General features: G+C 39.3%; 2 protein-coding genes across 3 annotated transcripts in view; one reads left to right on the top strand and one right to left on the bottom strand.

Moving 5' to 3' along the window:
* Nucleotides 1–7,468: 7,468 nt before the first annotated feature.
* On the top strand, nt 7,469–10,803 carry LOC115791796 (gamma-glutamylaminecyclotransferase C). Of its 2 annotated transcripts, none has more exons than XM_030746059.1 (2): nt 7,469–7,532; nt 9,079–10,803. In XM_030746059.1, exons 1-2 carry the CDS (start codon nt 7,500–7,502, stop codon nt 9,571–9,573), a joined length of 528 nt encoding a protein of 175 aa, XP_030601919.1. In that variant the 5' UTR covers nt 7,469–7,499; the 3' UTR covers nt 9,574–10,803. The 2 variants fall into 2 exon arrangements, with proteins under 2 accessions (XP_030601919.1, XP_030601910.1); XM_030746050.1 differs by having other exon boundaries at nt 7,474–7,559.
* A 921-nt stretch (nt 10,804–11,724) lies between these two features.
* LOC115798740 (FERM, ARHGEF and pleckstrin domain-containing protein 1-like) overlaps nt 11,725–17,520 on the bottom strand; it is a 33,715-nt gene continuing 27,919 nt past the window's right edge. The window contains exons 20-27 of the mRNA XM_030755697.1: nt 17,449–17,517; nt 17,270–17,359; nt 16,221–16,303; nt 15,662–15,774; nt 14,619–14,779; nt 13,832–13,939; nt 13,562–13,713; nt 11,725–11,811 (exon numbers count right to left, since the gene is read on the bottom strand). Of these exons, the coding sequence (XP_030611557.1) occupies nt 11,736–11,811; nt 13,562–13,713; nt 13,832–13,939; nt 14,619–14,779; nt 15,662–15,774; nt 16,221–16,303; nt 17,270–17,359; nt 17,449–17,517 (852 nt within the window). The 3' untranslated portion in view covers nt 11,725–11,735. The remainder of the gene's footprint in view (nt 11,812–13,561; nt 13,714–13,831; nt 13,940–14,618; nt 14,780–15,661; nt 15,775–16,220; nt 16,304–17,269; nt 17,360–17,448; nt 17,518–17,520) is intronic.

The raw sequence follows: 17,520 nt of genomic DNA, 5'->3' as shown, positions 1-17,520 counted from the left end.
TCTGTATTTTTTACAACTGAACAATATTCTGAGTTATTGTGAATGAGTTGAATAAAGTTCAGCTTACCTGATGCTTTTGTTTCGTTCTACATGTTTTATCATGCGCCTTATAACCCGGTGCGCCTTATGTATGAAAATAGACCCATTCATTGATAGTGCACCTTATAATGCAGTGCGCCTTATGGTCTTACAGTATGTTTCTATTACTGTTTGGGCCAGATCTGGATCCACGCTGGAGTTTTTCCCTGTGGAGGGCTGTCAGTCCACTGTTTACCTCAGAGAAGCATCCTAGGAGGCTGTTAAACTTTGTTAAAGGAGTCCAATATGATTTCATGAGTCAGAGAAGCTCACTTCTGACCGATGACAGCAATACTGAGTTGAGTTGTTGAGGATATCTTGAAGTTCTTGGTAAGTGATGCTGTTAGCTGCTGTTAGCCTCTGTTAGCTGCTCTGTTAGCTGCTGTTAGTGAAACTGTCTTTGAAGTGGATGTAACTTTGTTGGATTCAGATATTGGGAATAAATAAACATGTTTTTGCACATTTTTGTTAGAGCCCTGACTTCAGTCCAGGAGCTCTAACAAAGAAGGCTTGGATGGCATTTTATTAAGATGCTGGTGGTGTCTTTTCTTCACATTTTTGCTTCTGGTGAAGGTGACGCCTTTTCTGATGATAAAACACAGGTATGATCCTGCATATCTTGAGTCTGAAGGTGCAGGCACAAATTTAAGTGTCCCCCCAGAGCACGCAAACACCCACGACTCCTCTTCGCCTCTCCTGTTGGCGTACTACATATGTGGCCGGTATTTGGTCACATACGTAAAACGCGATTAGTTAGAATGAAGATGTCTTTCCCGGCCTCTGTATTCAAATATGGTGGAGAAACATGGTGGCCTGTGTTTTTTTTTTCATTTTTATAAGTTTATGAGAATGCATCAGTTTGATGGAAGATGTAATTACACACTAATCTATGTATATTTATGAGGACATTATCATTTTTTTCTGTTAAATAACCTCAAAAAATTACTGACAGCACATTTAACTTTAGCAGAAAACATACAATATAAAAAGGTTGTTGTAGCATTTATTGTATCTTCATTCACACTGTTAAGAGTGTAGCTTTAGACAGAAATTACCTGAAAAAAAAGTCTTTGCAAATCAGCACCAAACTGTAATTTACCATCTCCCCATGATCAATGCAAAAATGAGTCATGATCTGTCCTTAAAATACACATCTTAATTATTAAACATTCATTATTTCAAATAAAAATCACAAATGTGCTCATATAATGTGTCTTTGAACTTGGTCTGAAGGGTAATAACCATTATCAGTGTTGACCTGTCCTAATATCTACTAAATTAACTAAGTTATTTTATCACTATCCAATATTTTTTAAATAAAACAGTGATGATAACACTAGATGGAAAGACAGAGAACTGTGAAAGTCATCCTAAGGGGTATGTGAATCTCTGGACTGCGTTCATCACAGTGCCTCCAATAAATGAGATTCTACATTTCTACATCAGCATACTCACCGTTCAGATACGTAGTACAAATGATTTTTTTTTTTTTATCATAACTTCAAAAGATGAGGGTATGAAGATTAAAATGAATAAAACAGTGTGGAACAACAGAAAGTTAATTAATCAGTCGGTTACTGTCATAAAATCTCAGATGTTTTCCTAATACTTCTCATAATTTTGTCCTATCACCGTCTATTGGCTCCCTTTATTAGTTTTTTGATATCAGCCACTGTACCTGAGCTTTTCCCCACAATTTCCCTTTCATAACAGTAAAATGGCCTATCTTGAGCTGAGAGAGAAAAGGAGACAAAGACAAACTGAGACACAGCGAGACGTATTTTTAAAGACAAATTATTTCTTATTGCTCCATCAGTTACTGATTCCCTTCATTCTGCCAAAGCACAAAGTTTATTAGATTTTTCCAGCTTGCCCGGGCTGAGTCGGCGGGCTGTTTTGCTGTTAGACTGAATGTCAAGTGTCTGTTAAGGCAAAGATGGATTGCACTTTATTTATTCCAGGGCTGAGTTATTTGCCCCAGTTCATCTCGGCAAGTACTCGCTGGTGACTCTGCAGTCGGAGGAGTGAGATGCAAAGAAGAAAGTGTGTCTTTTAGAGAGTCTGTCTGAGGAAACATCACCTCCTCCCCCTCGAGACAACTTCAGCTTAATTTTTATGAGATGTGCCTGCTGTTCTCATAAAGCCACAGTAATCATTTTTATTTGTTTACTGGGATCCAGTGCAATTACACTGCAGAGAAAGAGCTTTGAAATGGAAAAACAAGTAGCAGTGCTTTCCTGACTGGTGAAAAATTCAGTTAAAGATGTGTCTAAGTGTATTTTCAGTATATATAGTGTATATCTTTCTAAAGAATTCTTGAAGCAATGCTTGGTCAGCGACAATAACTTAAAAAAAAAACAGACCATATACTTGGTATTTATTTAGTTTTTTTTTTTGGCTGGCTAAAAGTCCCATCCTCTAATAGTGTTTCAAGGAAGAATATTACATTGTTATTCTTGCAAGTGTACAAAAGATAATACAGACTTCTGTTTGGCCAGATTTTATACTCATTGTTACTGATTGTTAATGATACTGTGTGTGTGTGTGTGTGTGTGTGTGTGTGTGTGTGTGTGTGTGTGTGTGTGTGTGTGTGTGTGTGTGTGTGTGTGTGTGTGTGTGTGTGTGTGTTGGAGGGATTAAAAAGCTTTGCATAACATAAAATTAACTCATTCCTCAAGTGACAGCCGTGTGCAATAATCTATCTCATGTGAAATAACCTTGTCCATTATTGCGAAATACAGTTAGTTTATTATTATTATTATTATTTATTTTTGTACTTTCCCCTTGTATTTATATATCTTATCTTTATATTTATAGGTGTATGAGTGTATTAAAATTGTTTATAGCTGTATAGTTATTTATTTCTATATAGTGTACTTTTATACAGGTGTCTGTACTGCTTTATCCCAGAGTGCACCAAAATTTCATTGTGTATATGACATGTGACAATAAAGAAATCTTGAACCTTAAAATACTGACATTTTTTTTTTGTATAAATTCTTTGACTGCTTGTTTTTAAATGTGAAAATTGTTTAATATATAAGCTTTTTTGTTAAATGTAAAATAGAATTGTAGCTTTTCCATTCATTTCATTTTATGAATGCAAGATTTGGCTGGAAAAAAAAAAAACTGGTTTTAAACAATATGCTGTTTGTTGCTGTAGGGTGACCAGATGTCTGGGACTGCAAAGCATTTTTATCCACCCTTCCCTCGTCCCACACACTGAAGCAGTGTCCTGCAATTTGATTGGCTGCGGTTTACAATAGTGAACACCACCCAAGAAAAGTGTTGCTGGAAGAGATGTGCTGATCTGTGCATGCATCTTTTCTGAAACCCAAAGACAGGCCTACAGCAGTTGCTGTGACAGATACTAAAGCAGAAAAGATAATATGTATACAGAATATGCCGTAACACCAGCACCATAAAAATGGACTTTACCTTCCATTTATTCTTATAGTAGTTTGGGAAAAGTGCATTCAAACAAAACAGACAGGACTGATGCTAAACCTTTAACCTGCATTGTGTGTAACCTGCATTGTTTGTGTATCTTATGTTTTAAAATGCCCCTGACAATAGTATTCATGTTTTATATGGACATGTGGGATGGAGTGTACATATAGCCTAAAAACAAAAAAACAAGAACAAAAAGACAAAACTACCTTTGGCTCACTGCTCTTCAAATATCTGGTCAACTTTTCAAGATGGAGCCCGTTTGCAAAAATGCTCAAACGTTTTCAGAGATGTCAGCTCACCGGGCGGTCGGAGCTCATGATACCATACCTGTCAAGTTTTGTATTTAAAAATACGGGAAATTTTCCACTGCTGAAAATAGAGGTCACTATATGGCGTCATCACCTAATTTGCATAATTGTTCATTTGGATGTACTGTAGTTGCAATCGAGGCTGCAGGAGAGAGGAAAAACATCTTTGGAGAGACAAAAAGTGAAGAAAAAACATAAATATGTTTAGAACTACAAATAAACTTTATGAAATAACTTAATAACTTTAATGCTTTGCCTAGACCCACATTACATAGATCAGTTTTGTCCCGTATTGTTTAATGTTAGAATATCAAATTTAACAAAAACACTGTGGGGTGAGACTGCTAGCTGCATTCAACCCTCCTCCTTTATCTGGGCCACATTGCCAACTTGTGTAAGAAAGCTCGCTGTCACCTGTCTCAAAGGTTGATAAAGGCCGAAGCGAGGACCGGGGATGGGAGCGGAGGGAGCGGGTGGGCAGTTGTTTAAGTGAGGTTTGGAGGTTGGAGACAAAGTGAGGTCTGGATGATGCCAAAGCGTATGAAGGGGCACAGTAAGAAGGCTTTATGTAGACAAAACATGGTAACAGCGGAGGATTTCGCTGTCGCTAGTCGCTTTATGAGAAAACAAGAAAACGCTAAGTTGGCAACCCTGAGCCCAACTGAGGTCCAGGTGTTTTTACAGGGTTGTTCCGGCTGTCTGTACTAACCTAGTGATAACCTAGTGACAATTCAGTTTGGAGCTGCACAGGAATGCTTTTAAAAAATTTTGAAAATTGAAAACTGAAAATATGGGTAAAATACGGGAAAATAAAAATATGGGATGACAGTGGGACAGAGGGGTAAAATACAGGAATTTCCCGGCCAAAACAGGAGACTTGACAGGTATGTGATATCCACCAAGAACAGCTGTTTTCAAACCCCTGCTGACCCCCTCACCTTTCAGTGAAGGGGAAACAGGATATAATTCACTTAGGTGATATCTAACGGGTGATGTTTGGGCTAGTTCAGGTTTTCCTGAGCAAATCCGTTTGGCTGAGAATAATGTTCAGCTTCATAACTCCAGTGAGACATTAACTGAATCATTTGAATGTCTTTATTTCCTCATGTTCACGTGTTATATTTGTTTATAACAGCTTATTGTCAATTAAAACTAACAAATATTTTAATACAGGGAAGAAAGTGAGAGTGGATGACATCCATCCATCCACTTTCTTCTGTTTATCCAATTCAAGGTTGTGGAGGGGGTCTTGAGCAGGGACATAGGAATGAGTTTCCTATTGGGGGGGGACACATATTGGAAACCTGACAGATCAATAAATACTCTGAGAAAAGCATTAAAAAAAATGCTATTTGATCTTTTACTTTATTATTTTTCAAATGTTTCTTGGAAAAATAGTGTTGTGTACACTTATATGATTGCATGTATAATTTACATATGTATATAATCGTAGGACGTGGGCAAACTGGCTTGATCACAGATAAATGTTACCAGTGCACAGTGCACAGACAAATGTTACCAATGCACAGATAAATGTTACCAGTGCATACTTACCAATGCACAAATGTTACCGGTGCACAGATAAATGTTACCAGTGCACAGTGCACAGATAAATGTTAACAATGCACAGATAAATGTTACCAATACACAGATAAATCGTCCCCTTAGAATTATAAGGTTCTGACATTTTTGACGAAACTGAGTTATTGTCATATATTTTTTTCAAATATATATATTTTGGGGCATTTTATTCACAAAATAATAAGGTTCTATCTGCAAAATCAAGCTTTAACTTGGTACTATAAGGTTCTATCTGTGAGCCAACAGGCACTTGAAATGTTCACAAGAGAGCCAATCAGGCTGCTTCTTTTTTGTAATGTTGGTGCCCAATGTCAAGCAAAGGAGCAGAGGAGATGCTAGAGAAAATGTTTCATGGTAAGCTGGGGCTGTTTACAAGACATCTAAAGCTTGAGGATTTCAAAAATGAGTTGACAACAGACAGAAGTACTAATGGCAGGAAAATTCTTAACTTTTGATTTCTTTTTTTTTTAGATTGCACTGAGCTTTTTATTGCACTGTTAGCTATGAAGCTAGTGAGCTAACACTAGTTTCCTATTGTTTGTCTGTGGTCAGTGCTAACATAAAAAAACCAACAATGTAGTTGGTAATATTGAGAATAGTCAAAGGTCATAATATAAGTTACCTCACGTATAAAATATTATTGATTGAAGAATGACTTCAGATTTTAATATATTCTATGACCTAGCAGTGGTACCATGCTAATGAGCTCTGTCTATTTTTATTTCTGTCATCAAACTCCAGAAGAGCAAGTAAAAGAAAAAAACACCAGAAAAGGGACGGCAAAGAAATTGTTACATTTTTCCTGAATAAATACAACCGAAAGAAAACAGTTCATTGTCAGTGACATTTTTATAGCAGAATGATTTTAATTAAAGATCCAAGTTTTAAAAAATCTACCTTTTAAGTGGGATGAGTTTTTATTTGGATTTTTGTACTCAGTAGACATGGACTCAGAATCTAAATGTTTATTCAAAATTTTAAAGAATGCTTTTTCAGGTCGATTGCAGCTTGTAAAATTTAAAAAGATCTAGGCACACTTAATAGGATTTTGATATTACTGATTTAGAATACATATAGGGTGTGTTTCATAATCATGTGTGAACAAGACTTATTCCATGTGTAATTTTTGCTATACAGAGTGCAAAAACTTTAAAGCTCAATATCTCAAAACTGGTCAGAATGTAGATAGAACCTTATAATTCTAAGGGGACAAAATGTTACCAGTGCACAGATAAATGTTACCAATTCACAGATAAATGTTACCAGTGCACATATAAATGTTACCAGTGCACAAATAAATGTTACCAATGCACAGATAAATGTTACCAGTGCACAAATAAATGTTACCAGTGCACAGATAATAGTTACCAATGCACAGATAATTGTTACCAGTGCACTAGCATAAAGTTTCATTACAAATATATGTGAGCTTGGGGGCCCCCTGGTGGTGGTAGCCGCATATGTCGCCTATGCCTCAGTCCGGCTCTGTTCATGGCAACGATCCCGACAGACTGTTTTACCTCATTCAAGAGTTTCTGACTCCTGCCGCTGTCTCCCACCTCCCAAACACTCTGAGCAGTTCAGAGGAAGGGGGGAAGCGCATGTTGTGCCTTCAAAATAAAAGCACGTGAGTTAAAGATTTCAAAATCAAGTATTTTTCTCCTCTGGTGTGTAATTTTTGGTTGGGACAAATGCGCCTGTCTCCAATATTGGGGGGGACACATCCCCTCCATCCCCCCCGGTTCCTACGCCTATGGTCTTGAGCCTATCCCAGCTGCCATGGGACAAGAGGCAGGGTACGCCCTGGACAGGTCACCAATCCGTCAGAGGGCTATTTAATAATATATTTAAACAATTGTTGATAGATCCATTTCATTATTTATTCATTCATATCGTTCATTATATCATTTATTGTTCATTTATTTGTTTCATTTTGGCACTCTTGGCACTCCATATATAGACTTCAGCTCCCAGTTCCAGTTTAATAATCTAAGAGCACTTTGGCGCCATCTGCTGTTTCCCACCAACAGATGGCACGCATGCGCCATAGCCACCAGTGGCTACGGAAGACTATAATCCATGCGCATTCGGCTTGACCACTTCCTCATGCAGGTAAAGGCTGCTTTCTACTTATTCAAGGTAAGACTGCTGTTCTTTAAGGCGGTGTTCTGGTTGAGAAGGGGGTGTAATTTCACCGCGTGCCGTTTAAACTGTTCTTCCGGTACAGGTAGTGTGGCAACAGCTCGAGCAGGTTTGAGGAGCTCTGAGGTTGCAGCAAACGGCGATGTGTCGGGTTTCTGTAACTGACTGCTGACACATGTTTGACGTGTAGCAACAATAATTTGGTCCTAAATTGCTTCTAAATTCTAAATTTATGTACAGCACTTTGGTCGACTGTTGTTGTGTTAAATGTGCTATATAAATAAACTTCACTTTACTTGACTTATGCATAAACATGATATAATACAGCCCGTGCTGTTAGTGAATGACCTCTCCCGAGAACCTGTCAGGTTATTATCTCTCAATCAGTGAGCGCCTGTACCGTACTTAATTAACCATGACAACCAGTCCAAAGAGCTTCCGTTATGGCCGCTGGCTCAGAGCTGCTGATTGGTCAAGCGCACTGCAACTTCAGAAAACGCTGCAAAAACACAACGGAATTTTTTATTTTTTTTATGCCGCAAAAGCTATCTCTCTCACACTCACTCACTCAGACACACACACAAACCTTCATAAAACACAACGGAAGTGTTTTGGGGAAACAATAAAGTGACTAAACGGCTATTACCAAACATGTACCTACATTAAACGTGTGATTAAGACACACATTGCTTTGCATCTTTTTCTGCCTCACAACACTGATGAATCCTCCGGTTTTTATTAGTGCCTCAGTGCAGTCCTTCAAATGTTTCGGTTTCTGACACTTCCGTTGTGTTTTCCATTGTCTTCTTCCGTTATGTTTTAGTCGACTTCGGTTGTCTTTTTTTTTTTACTATTTTCATTGTGTTTTGTGTGTTTTTGCAGCCCTTTTCTATTTGCAGGCGATTTCCTAAATGTATTCACATAACTAAAGGCTGATTAATTTTTAACAAATGACGTTGGTACCAGTCGTACACAATTAAAATCTGCCATTTGTTATGAAAAAACATAGTGTTGTTATGGAATACATTTATTTGTTTTCTGGTACATCTGGCATTTTTGTCTAATTTATTGCTCACGGTAACACTGTGTGTATCGAATTGTATACATCAGGTTTTTCAGGAAAATCACACTGATGACGTAGAGGTCTCAAAACCTCATGTATCACATCTGCTGTTGTGAGTTTTAGACATCCATGATCTGTCTGTCTGATTAATCATTTAATGTTAATATGGTGAATATTTTATTAATTAATGCCTGTTATAATTTAACAGGAGTTCAAATTCTAAACGTGGAACAGCATCTGAGTCACAAACCTGAAGTTTGGAGGAGTTTCATTTTCATTTTGTTTTGAAGTTGTGATTATTTTGTTGATTCTGATGGATTAGATAAAAATGTGCCCCTCTGCACAAGTTTTGACTGAAAAATATGTGATAATTAAACTGGTTAAAGATATTTTGCCAGTAAAACATGGTGGAAATGTGCTCTTAGAGATGTCTCTCCCTTCTTTCTGCTGCAGGTGCATCTTCATTCTTCTGTCCTCATGAGTTGTGTCTTCGTTTATGGCACCCTGAAGAAGGGGCAGCCCAACTACCACCGTATGTTTGACAGCAACAATGGAAAGGCAGAGTACCTCGGCTCAGCATTCACCACCGAGAAATACCCGCTAGTGATCGCCACCGAGTACAACATCCCTTTCCTCCTCCACATCCCTGGCCAGGGTCTCCGAGTATACGGGGAGATCTACAAAGTGGATGAACAAATGCTGAAATTCCTGGATGACTTTGAAAGCATTCCCGAAATGTACCAGCGTACGGTGGTCCAACTGGAGGTGAAGGAGTGGGCAGGGAAGTCAGAAGGAGAGGAGATATTGTCACCGGGGAGCATCACGGAGGCGTTTGTGTACAGCACGACGACGTACCGGCCAGACTGGCCCTCGCTGCCGTGCCACGAGAGCTACGACACAAAGGGAGATCATGGGCTCAAGTATACATGCAGAGAAGCACGAGAGTGATCTCACCGTAATGATATAACTGACAAATCGACCTCTGTATACTGTTAGCAGAACAGGTGGAGAAGATCTCAGGAAAATAACACCTGGACACACGCCTGGTTCAGTGTATTGTTTCCTGTTGTGTTGAATTGAAAGAAATCACAAGAAAAATCTATTGTTGCTTGATAGACATACAGTGAAAGTAGAGATTAAAAGTGGAAAAGGCCACAGATCACCACTGAATGTTCCACATTAATGATGTTGTTTACAAAATTGCCTTTATTTTTATGATTTAAATTTATAATCATTATGATCAAACTGGAAAGCTTTTATTTCGGCATAATGCTGCAACATGAACTTTATCTTAAATGCTGAATATTTTATTATATTCTGCTATTACACTACCTGTGAAACTGCTAAATACATGTACTTAGTAAGGGTGATAAATTCTGCATGTACTGTAATGTCGATAAGCAAATCCTTGCAGCCGTCACGTTGTGAAATTGCTGCACTGTAAACAAGGGAAAGCACGGCAAACTTTTCTCATGTACTGTCAGATTTTTTTTTAGAACATGACAACAGTGCCCATTTACTCTTTATTACTTTAGCTGTTGTTAACATTCCCTGCATAGCTGTCAGAAATGGCAATCTGTGCACGTTTTCCATTGGGTATTTTGTGGCATTTTCCTTTCCATTTTGTGTGTTTTCAGACACACCTCTTTTAAAGAAAAATATGTAAACACTGCATGTGTAGTCAGTGCAGACTGCTTGCAGGATCAGGTCCTGAGCTAATAGGATTTGACTGTGTATAAAAAATAAGCATGTAGGTTCCAAGTGAAGCCAGTGCACTAGTGCCTTAAATCTGCATTCTTTTGAATGGCCAGCAGGAGCGATCCCTGTTATTGCCAAAACAAGTCTGGTTGTGTAGAAGCTGCTCACTTGATTTATGACCTCACTAAGCACTTTCCTGATGAGTGTATGACCTCAGTTGCTGGTTTAAAGTCTTATTTAATGGTATATAGAATAAAATAAGAGGATGAAGCAGGGTATGCTTTTGAGCACTATACCACAGATATGCACTATGACTTTACACTAATCTGCACAGTGTTTAATCACTTATATTCTGCTTCTTTTTTTTTTTTGATTACCTGGAAAGTAAAACTTGCTCATTTCTGATTTATTTTGTATGATCTTCCATACATGCTGTGTCTATCCCCTCCAGGGTTCTCCAACTATGACAATTCAATAAAAATGAAAGAAAAATTCACATTCATCTCTTTTTGTTCCCATAAGAACACAATCTATTCTCATCTTTATTTTTAAAATAGTAAGATCCAGAAAACTTGAGGAATACTGAAGAGAAGGTAATTGGCAATCAACCAGTGAAATCTCTGTTGGCTTTGGAAGAAGGTTCCAGGTGATTTGAAACAAGACAAAAAAAAAAAAGGAATGAACGAACAGAATATTTCACAGTGTATCAAAGTACTGTACAAAAGTTGTCCTAAAAAAAAGAAATAATACGGGATTCTAATTGTGTCCAAACTGGAATCAAGTTTAACTCATCAAAGTACATACAGACAGATTGTCGTACAATTAAAAACACAATTGTGTTCACATGCACACAGCTTTCTACATAAAGTTTATTTCAGATCCTAGAGAGACACACTTTATCCATTTTCAGAAATATAAAATACTATGACGCACCGGTGAAATCTAAGTGAGCCAGAGCAGCACTCAGAGAGCGAGGCCAACGCAATATTTAGCAATTCTGAAGAAAGTGATTCAGATCAGCCACCAAATTGTGGTGGTTTCTTCTTTTGCTTGTGCTCGAGTTGCAAGAAATTTGGCTTTGCTTTTCCCTCTCGCTTCAGAGGAAGAAAAAATAATACAATATGGTGCTGCCAGGCAAGACAAAAAGGAAAATTACACTAAGAATTCCATCATGGATGACTGCAGACAGTTTATGCTAATCAGACACTAAATGGTGTGGAAAGTGAGTAATGATAAGGTGAAGAGGGAAGACCTCTGAGTGGAATCTGTGTAAGGAACCAGAGGTAATAATTAGTGTCTGCTTGAGCAGCTGCTGTGCGGTGCCGGCAGTAAGAGTCTTTTCTGGTGTTTGTGCAGTCTAGATCTTCACCCAGGAGAGTGTGTGGAGGAGGAGGAGCGGGAGGAGGGAGTCATCAGTAAAGGTCTTTCCTGGTGCTCGGCAGTGAACGGCTGGCAGAGCAGGTGGCGCTCCGGATCACCTCCATCCACCTGGGAAAAAAGAATGTATAATCAGTATATTCAAAGATCTTTACAGCCAGCCAACCACATTTGATTTGAGTGAATGTCATCAAACATTATAAAAGTTCAGTTTGAAAAGTCCATCAATCTATTTTATTCTGCTTATCCAGTTCAGGGTCGTGGGAGGGGCTGGAGCCTATCCCACAGAGGGAGAGGCAGGGCACACCCTGGACAGGTCGCAGGGCTGACGGGGCCACTTGAATAGTGTTAGTGTTAATATTCACTTTTAGACCACTTTTCTTAAAAGATTCAACATTTTCCTTCCTCCAGGTCCCACCAGCTCAGCCTTCTCTCATTTATCTTAACACCCATACTGTTTCAATGGAGAAACGTGTAAAACACTCGAGTACACTCGTTTTCGAACGGCTAATCTGATCTGCTCTTAGTTCATTTTAACAATTATCTACAGACTGCATCTTTGTATATAAATTAGCGCACTATTAGCAGATCATCGAAAGAACTTTCTACTCTCCTGGGTACACTCCTGTGAGTGAATCACTCTCTTCTCTTTCCCCTCACCACACCAACCAGTGGCAGCTCATGGCTGCTCCTCCCCTCAGTCTGGTTCTGTCGGAGGTTTCTTCCTGTTAAAACTGAGATTTTCCGTCCTACTGTCACCAAGTGCTTGCTCATATGGGATCGTGTGATTGTTGAGGTTTTTCTAATATCGCAGGGGGTCACCTGACAATGTAAAGCATCTTGAGGTGACTGTTGTTGTGAATTGGTGCTATATAAGTAGAATTGAACTGGCTACGCAGGTAAACTTCAGCAGTAGCTTTATGACAAAAAAAGAGGGTTTTACACAATAGATATCATGATCACAGCGATGACCAGTTATTTTGTCTTTACTGACTTTCTTACATGAAATAAACTTGAAGTGCCAAATTAATTTCAAACAATTAAGCTAACTGAATATTTTCTTTGGGCATCTGCCAAGCACGGGAGCCGCCACAGATCTTCAGTGAGGCCTTCCCCAAAACTAACTTTTTGCTTCATTATCAACAAATGTTTGTCATTTGCAGTTGAGGTTCTTGCTAGGGAATGAGCAAACATTTTACGCAAGCTACACTATATTGCCAAAAGTATTCACTCACCCATCCAGATCATTGAATTAATGTGTTCCAATCACTTTCATGGCCATAGGTGTATAAAACCAAGCACCTAGGCACGCAGACTGCTTCTACAAACATTTGTGAATGAACGGGTCGCTCTTCCAGTGTGACTGCACACCAGTGCACAAAGCAGGTCCATAAAGACATGGATGAGTGAGTTTAGTGTGGACAAGATTGACTGGCCTACACAGAGGCCTGACCTCAACCTGATAGAACACCTTTGGGATAAAGTACAGCAGAGACTGGGAGCTCACAAATGCGCTTCTGGAAGAATGGTCTAAAATTCCCACAAACACTCCTAAACCTTGTGGAAAACCTTCCCAGAAGAGTTGAAGCTGTTATCGGTGCAAGAGAATGAGTTGTCAATCACAGCTTAGCCATACCCTAAACCATATTCTGTTTTATTCTTTACTCTAAATTTTCTCAAAGACCTGTGTACAATCTGACCCCTCTTTGAAACCAGTAGAGTCACTCTCTGCTGGGCATTAAAAACAATGCAGATTTAAGCCCCTTTTCAGACTTGGAAGCCTCAGCCATCTTTTAAAAGAATGGGAGAAGCTATTAAAAAGATAAAAAGCATGGATGACTAATAAATGGTGTGCACCCACCTTTCAAAGGTGTACTCGCTCTCTGATCTGAAGTAGTAGACGTGGGACTTAAAGTGGAGTTTGAAGACGTAATCCTTGTGGATGTTTTCTGACTCTGACGGGATGGTGACAGAGTAGCCCAGCAGAGGGAGGCTTGCCAGAGGGTAGTCATCCTGCATCCAGATGAGTCATAAGAGGGAAACATCAGTAATCATCATTCATTTTGATGCACTTCGTTCTACTTAATGCCTATTTAAACTATAACTGCCAGTTTTTTCCTACATATCTTACCTGGTGTGACTTGTAGAAAAAGAGGCTGAAGTTGGTGAAAACCACCCAGAGTTTCTGCCAGCCATTGCTATTCTTAAACTTCCTAAGCAGGTTACCTGAGAGCTGGTTCTGCAAAGGAAACAGAAGAAAGGAGAGAGCAAAGAAACTGGATAAAATATGCAAGGAAAGCTCAATGGCATAATCCAGAATCAGTGTAATTGGATGTTAAAATGGGGGAGATTATGTTCATGTTGAAACTTAGCATTTGTCATGAGTATAATATTGCAGACTATTATATATCTTCTGACATATGCATTTAGCTTATTTATTAGAAGATGCATCATTTATTTCTTGTGATTTGTAAGGATCAACACAATTTCAGTTGTTGCAGTACCTCTCTAATCCAGCAGGTGTGGCTAAAAGACAGTCTGTTTTTTCTGTAACAGCAAAGCAAAAGATGGGGGCCCCTGAAGTCTGCTGAGGGGCCTCATCAACTCACTGGCCGCACTACTGGCCTCTACAAACGTCAGTGTACACAGATGAAGAAATCGAGACACACATGGAGACAGGAGAGAAGACAGGTGGAGAAAAGAGAACAAGACACAAACAGAGATATGAGCAGAAAAAAAAGACACAAAGGACACTGGGGCAATGGTCCTTTGTGCGTGGAGAAGAAGACGACGACGACAACAACACAGAGCTGAACAAGTCGGACGAAAACAGGCAACTGGACTCCTCAGTCAGAGGTGGAAAGGAAAAACAGGATGTGTGGTAGGAAGAAACACAAGCGCAAACATGGCAGCGGTACCTCCACAGCTATGCTAAAGTCCACCATGGACACGCTGGTGTTGCGATGCCAGCAGACGTGCACGGTGGTGTTACCACGGTGACCCTGACGCTCCAGGGACGAGCGCGAACCACCGAGCTCGTCCTCCGACTCCTGCTCGGCTCCACCGTCCTCTGAGAGCCCTGGGGAGCAACGGGGAGGTCAAACGTGGTGGTTAGTGGAAAGAAGAGCGCTATGGGTTCTTCATTCATGCTCCATAACACAGGCTAACGCAGAGCCAGACAATCATTCACACTCACATTCACACCTATGGATAATTTAGAATAACCATTTAACCTAACGTGCATGTCTTTGGGCTGTGGTGGGGGCAGTCCAGGCTGGGCCTTCTTGCTGTGAGGCCACAGTGCTAACCACCTGTGCAGCCCCACTTTGAGCACATTTAAAACAGGCTCAAAAATGAAAACAAAAGTTTTTCATCGTGAGAATCTTTAGAGATCAAAGTAATTTCAATAACATTTTGGTAAAAAAAAAAAAAAAAGAAAAAAGAACAAAATGCCCTCTTGTTGTCACTTGTAAGGTGATACTCTTTAATTGTTTGAGTTAAAAATGCTCATAGCAGGTGACTGTGCTGAGAGACAATGCAGGACGTCAAAGCAAAAGGTCAACAGGAGGAGGCCTTATTGAACACTCTGACAGATGTGACAGGGTGAGAAAAGCTGGCTAGCTCGGCACTACACCTACATGTATCAGGTGACATAAAAATATGATGAAAAGACCACCTGGAACTGAAATGATTCATGTGGTGCTGACAGCTGGAGAGAGGGACTCGGAAACATCTCCCTGTCTGCGCAGCTGGGTCTACAGGTAAGGGTCGATCTATTTCCATTAGAAAAAGGCCTCGTAAAGAAAGGTCTCATCCAAAGTGTAGACACATGGTTTATGACTAATCTTATCGATTTTCCGGTTCCCAGAGTCCCGAGAGATGTGAGGATGATGATGTGATGTTTGGGTAGGGAGAAGAATCAATCTAACAGTCAGGGTTAAACCAACAGTAGATGACTTACTGTTGTCAGCGAGGCTGGTGGAGAGCAGGTCAGTGTTTAAGCTGCTACTCTGCTCTGCCAGGTCGATGGCCATCCTGATGTCCTCCACCCAGCGCTCCATCTCTGACGCACAGCTGGACATAGACAGGAAGGAGATTCGTTAAAATAAACAAGTGAGAGATTCTTTAACTTCAGCAGCTGAGCCGATTGAAGAGCAGAAACTGAGCAGCAGCCTTAGTAAAGAGAAATGCATATCACTGTGCCTCAGACCATAAAGTCTACATTACATAATAAAATCACCATTTTACAGCCAGATAAAACTTTTTAATCTGTGACTGAGTAAGTGAATGGAAACTAGGTCACACAGTCCAACTTAATTAGAGGATAACCAAACTGTGGTAGAGGTCCTTTTAATGAGGCCGCCCTCTGTTAATTTAATACAGGCCAGCTGTTTTTCCCTTCCATTCATAATGCATGGTTTGTATTTGTATTCCTGTTCTATTCCTGTCTGCATTTTTGATTTGGTTTAATTTTTAGATACTGTATCTACACGCGTGTTTGCAGGTGTGATAATGAATACCTGGCTGCCACCACCACAGACTGCCGCTGCCCAAACAAGGTGAATGAATGAGGGACTCCCCACTCCTCCTCGCTTTCTCTGATCTGCAGGAAACACACACGTCATCGGCAAACTTCAACACACAATTTGCTCCTTTTTTGGGTAAAACTTCAAAAATCCTGCTTGAAAATAACCCAGGACAATATGAAAGTACTACAGCGAGAAGCACCAGCCAATCATGGGGACAATTTAGGAGTAGATGGGTCATTCTACAGAACTGTCCAGTTTTGGGATGGCAAGATGGCACTCTATTTAGACATACCTGACAAAAGGAAGATTATTAATGATTAAGAAAAGTTACAATTTGCATAAAATGTTTTTGCGCAAAAGAACTTGATGAATGGCTTTTGATTAGTTTTTCTACACAAAAGAATCACTGGTGTTACCAAGAGCCACTGATTAAGTAACAACTCAGTTATTACACATAAAGAAGGAAACACAATTTTTATTAAAAAAATTTTTTTTTTACAAAATGTCAAACCGCAGTCATATTGTACTCATATAATTAAACCCATTTTGTATTTTTTAATACAAAATTAATAATTAAAAAAAAAGCCAAGTGAGGTGATCACTGTAGTGTTTTGCTTCTTACACATTACTTTCTTCATGTATATCATAATATTCATTTTACATAATGTTTTGCTATGTCATGTTTCTGGTATATTTGATAGTTATATACACATTACTGCATTTTAAATAGGTGGAAGCCCACCGTGCGGAGCACTTCTATGGTGCTTGGACATCTATACAGTTCATTAAAAAAAAAAAAAACCAAATTGTCAAATGATGGCTCAAGAAGGTATAACTGCTCAAATAACATGTTTTAACGTGTGAATTAACTGTAAACCTAAAGTGCTTTTCACATGTAATGTTCCCATAAAACGACCCAGATGCATTTCAAAAGAAAAAAAAAAGAAAAAACTTTTGTAAAGAAATAAAAAGAAAGAAAGAAGAAGGACCGAAGTTTGACTATTTCTGTTGGATTTGTTTGAGGGAATGTGATTATGTACCGTCATGCTATAGAGAGGCAGCTGGCCATGAACCTTAAACTGGTTGGATGGGGTCATGCCTCGACTGGTGTAGACCAAGCAATCACTAAACTGGAGGGGAAAGAAAAATAAAACAGTGAAGAGCATTGTTTGACTTTATTATAAATATACTTCTTTCTACTAGGAAAACAAAGTCTCACCAGGAAGAACATTCTCTGCTGAAGGCCTTTTCCAGAGAGCTTGCTGAGGCAACCGAGCCTGATGAACTCCTG

The sequence above is a fragment of the Archocentrus centrarchus genome, chromosome 2, assembly GCF_007364275.1.
Source record: "Archocentrus centrarchus isolate MPI-CPG fArcCen1 chromosome 2, fArcCen1, whole genome shotgun sequence".
In the NCBI taxonomy this organism is placed as follows: Eukaryota; Metazoa; Chordata; class Actinopteri; order Cichliformes; family Cichlidae; genus Archocentrus; species Archocentrus centrarchus.
Note: the sequence above shows the minus strand (reverse complement) of the source record. Positions and strands in the feature narration are given on the sequence as shown.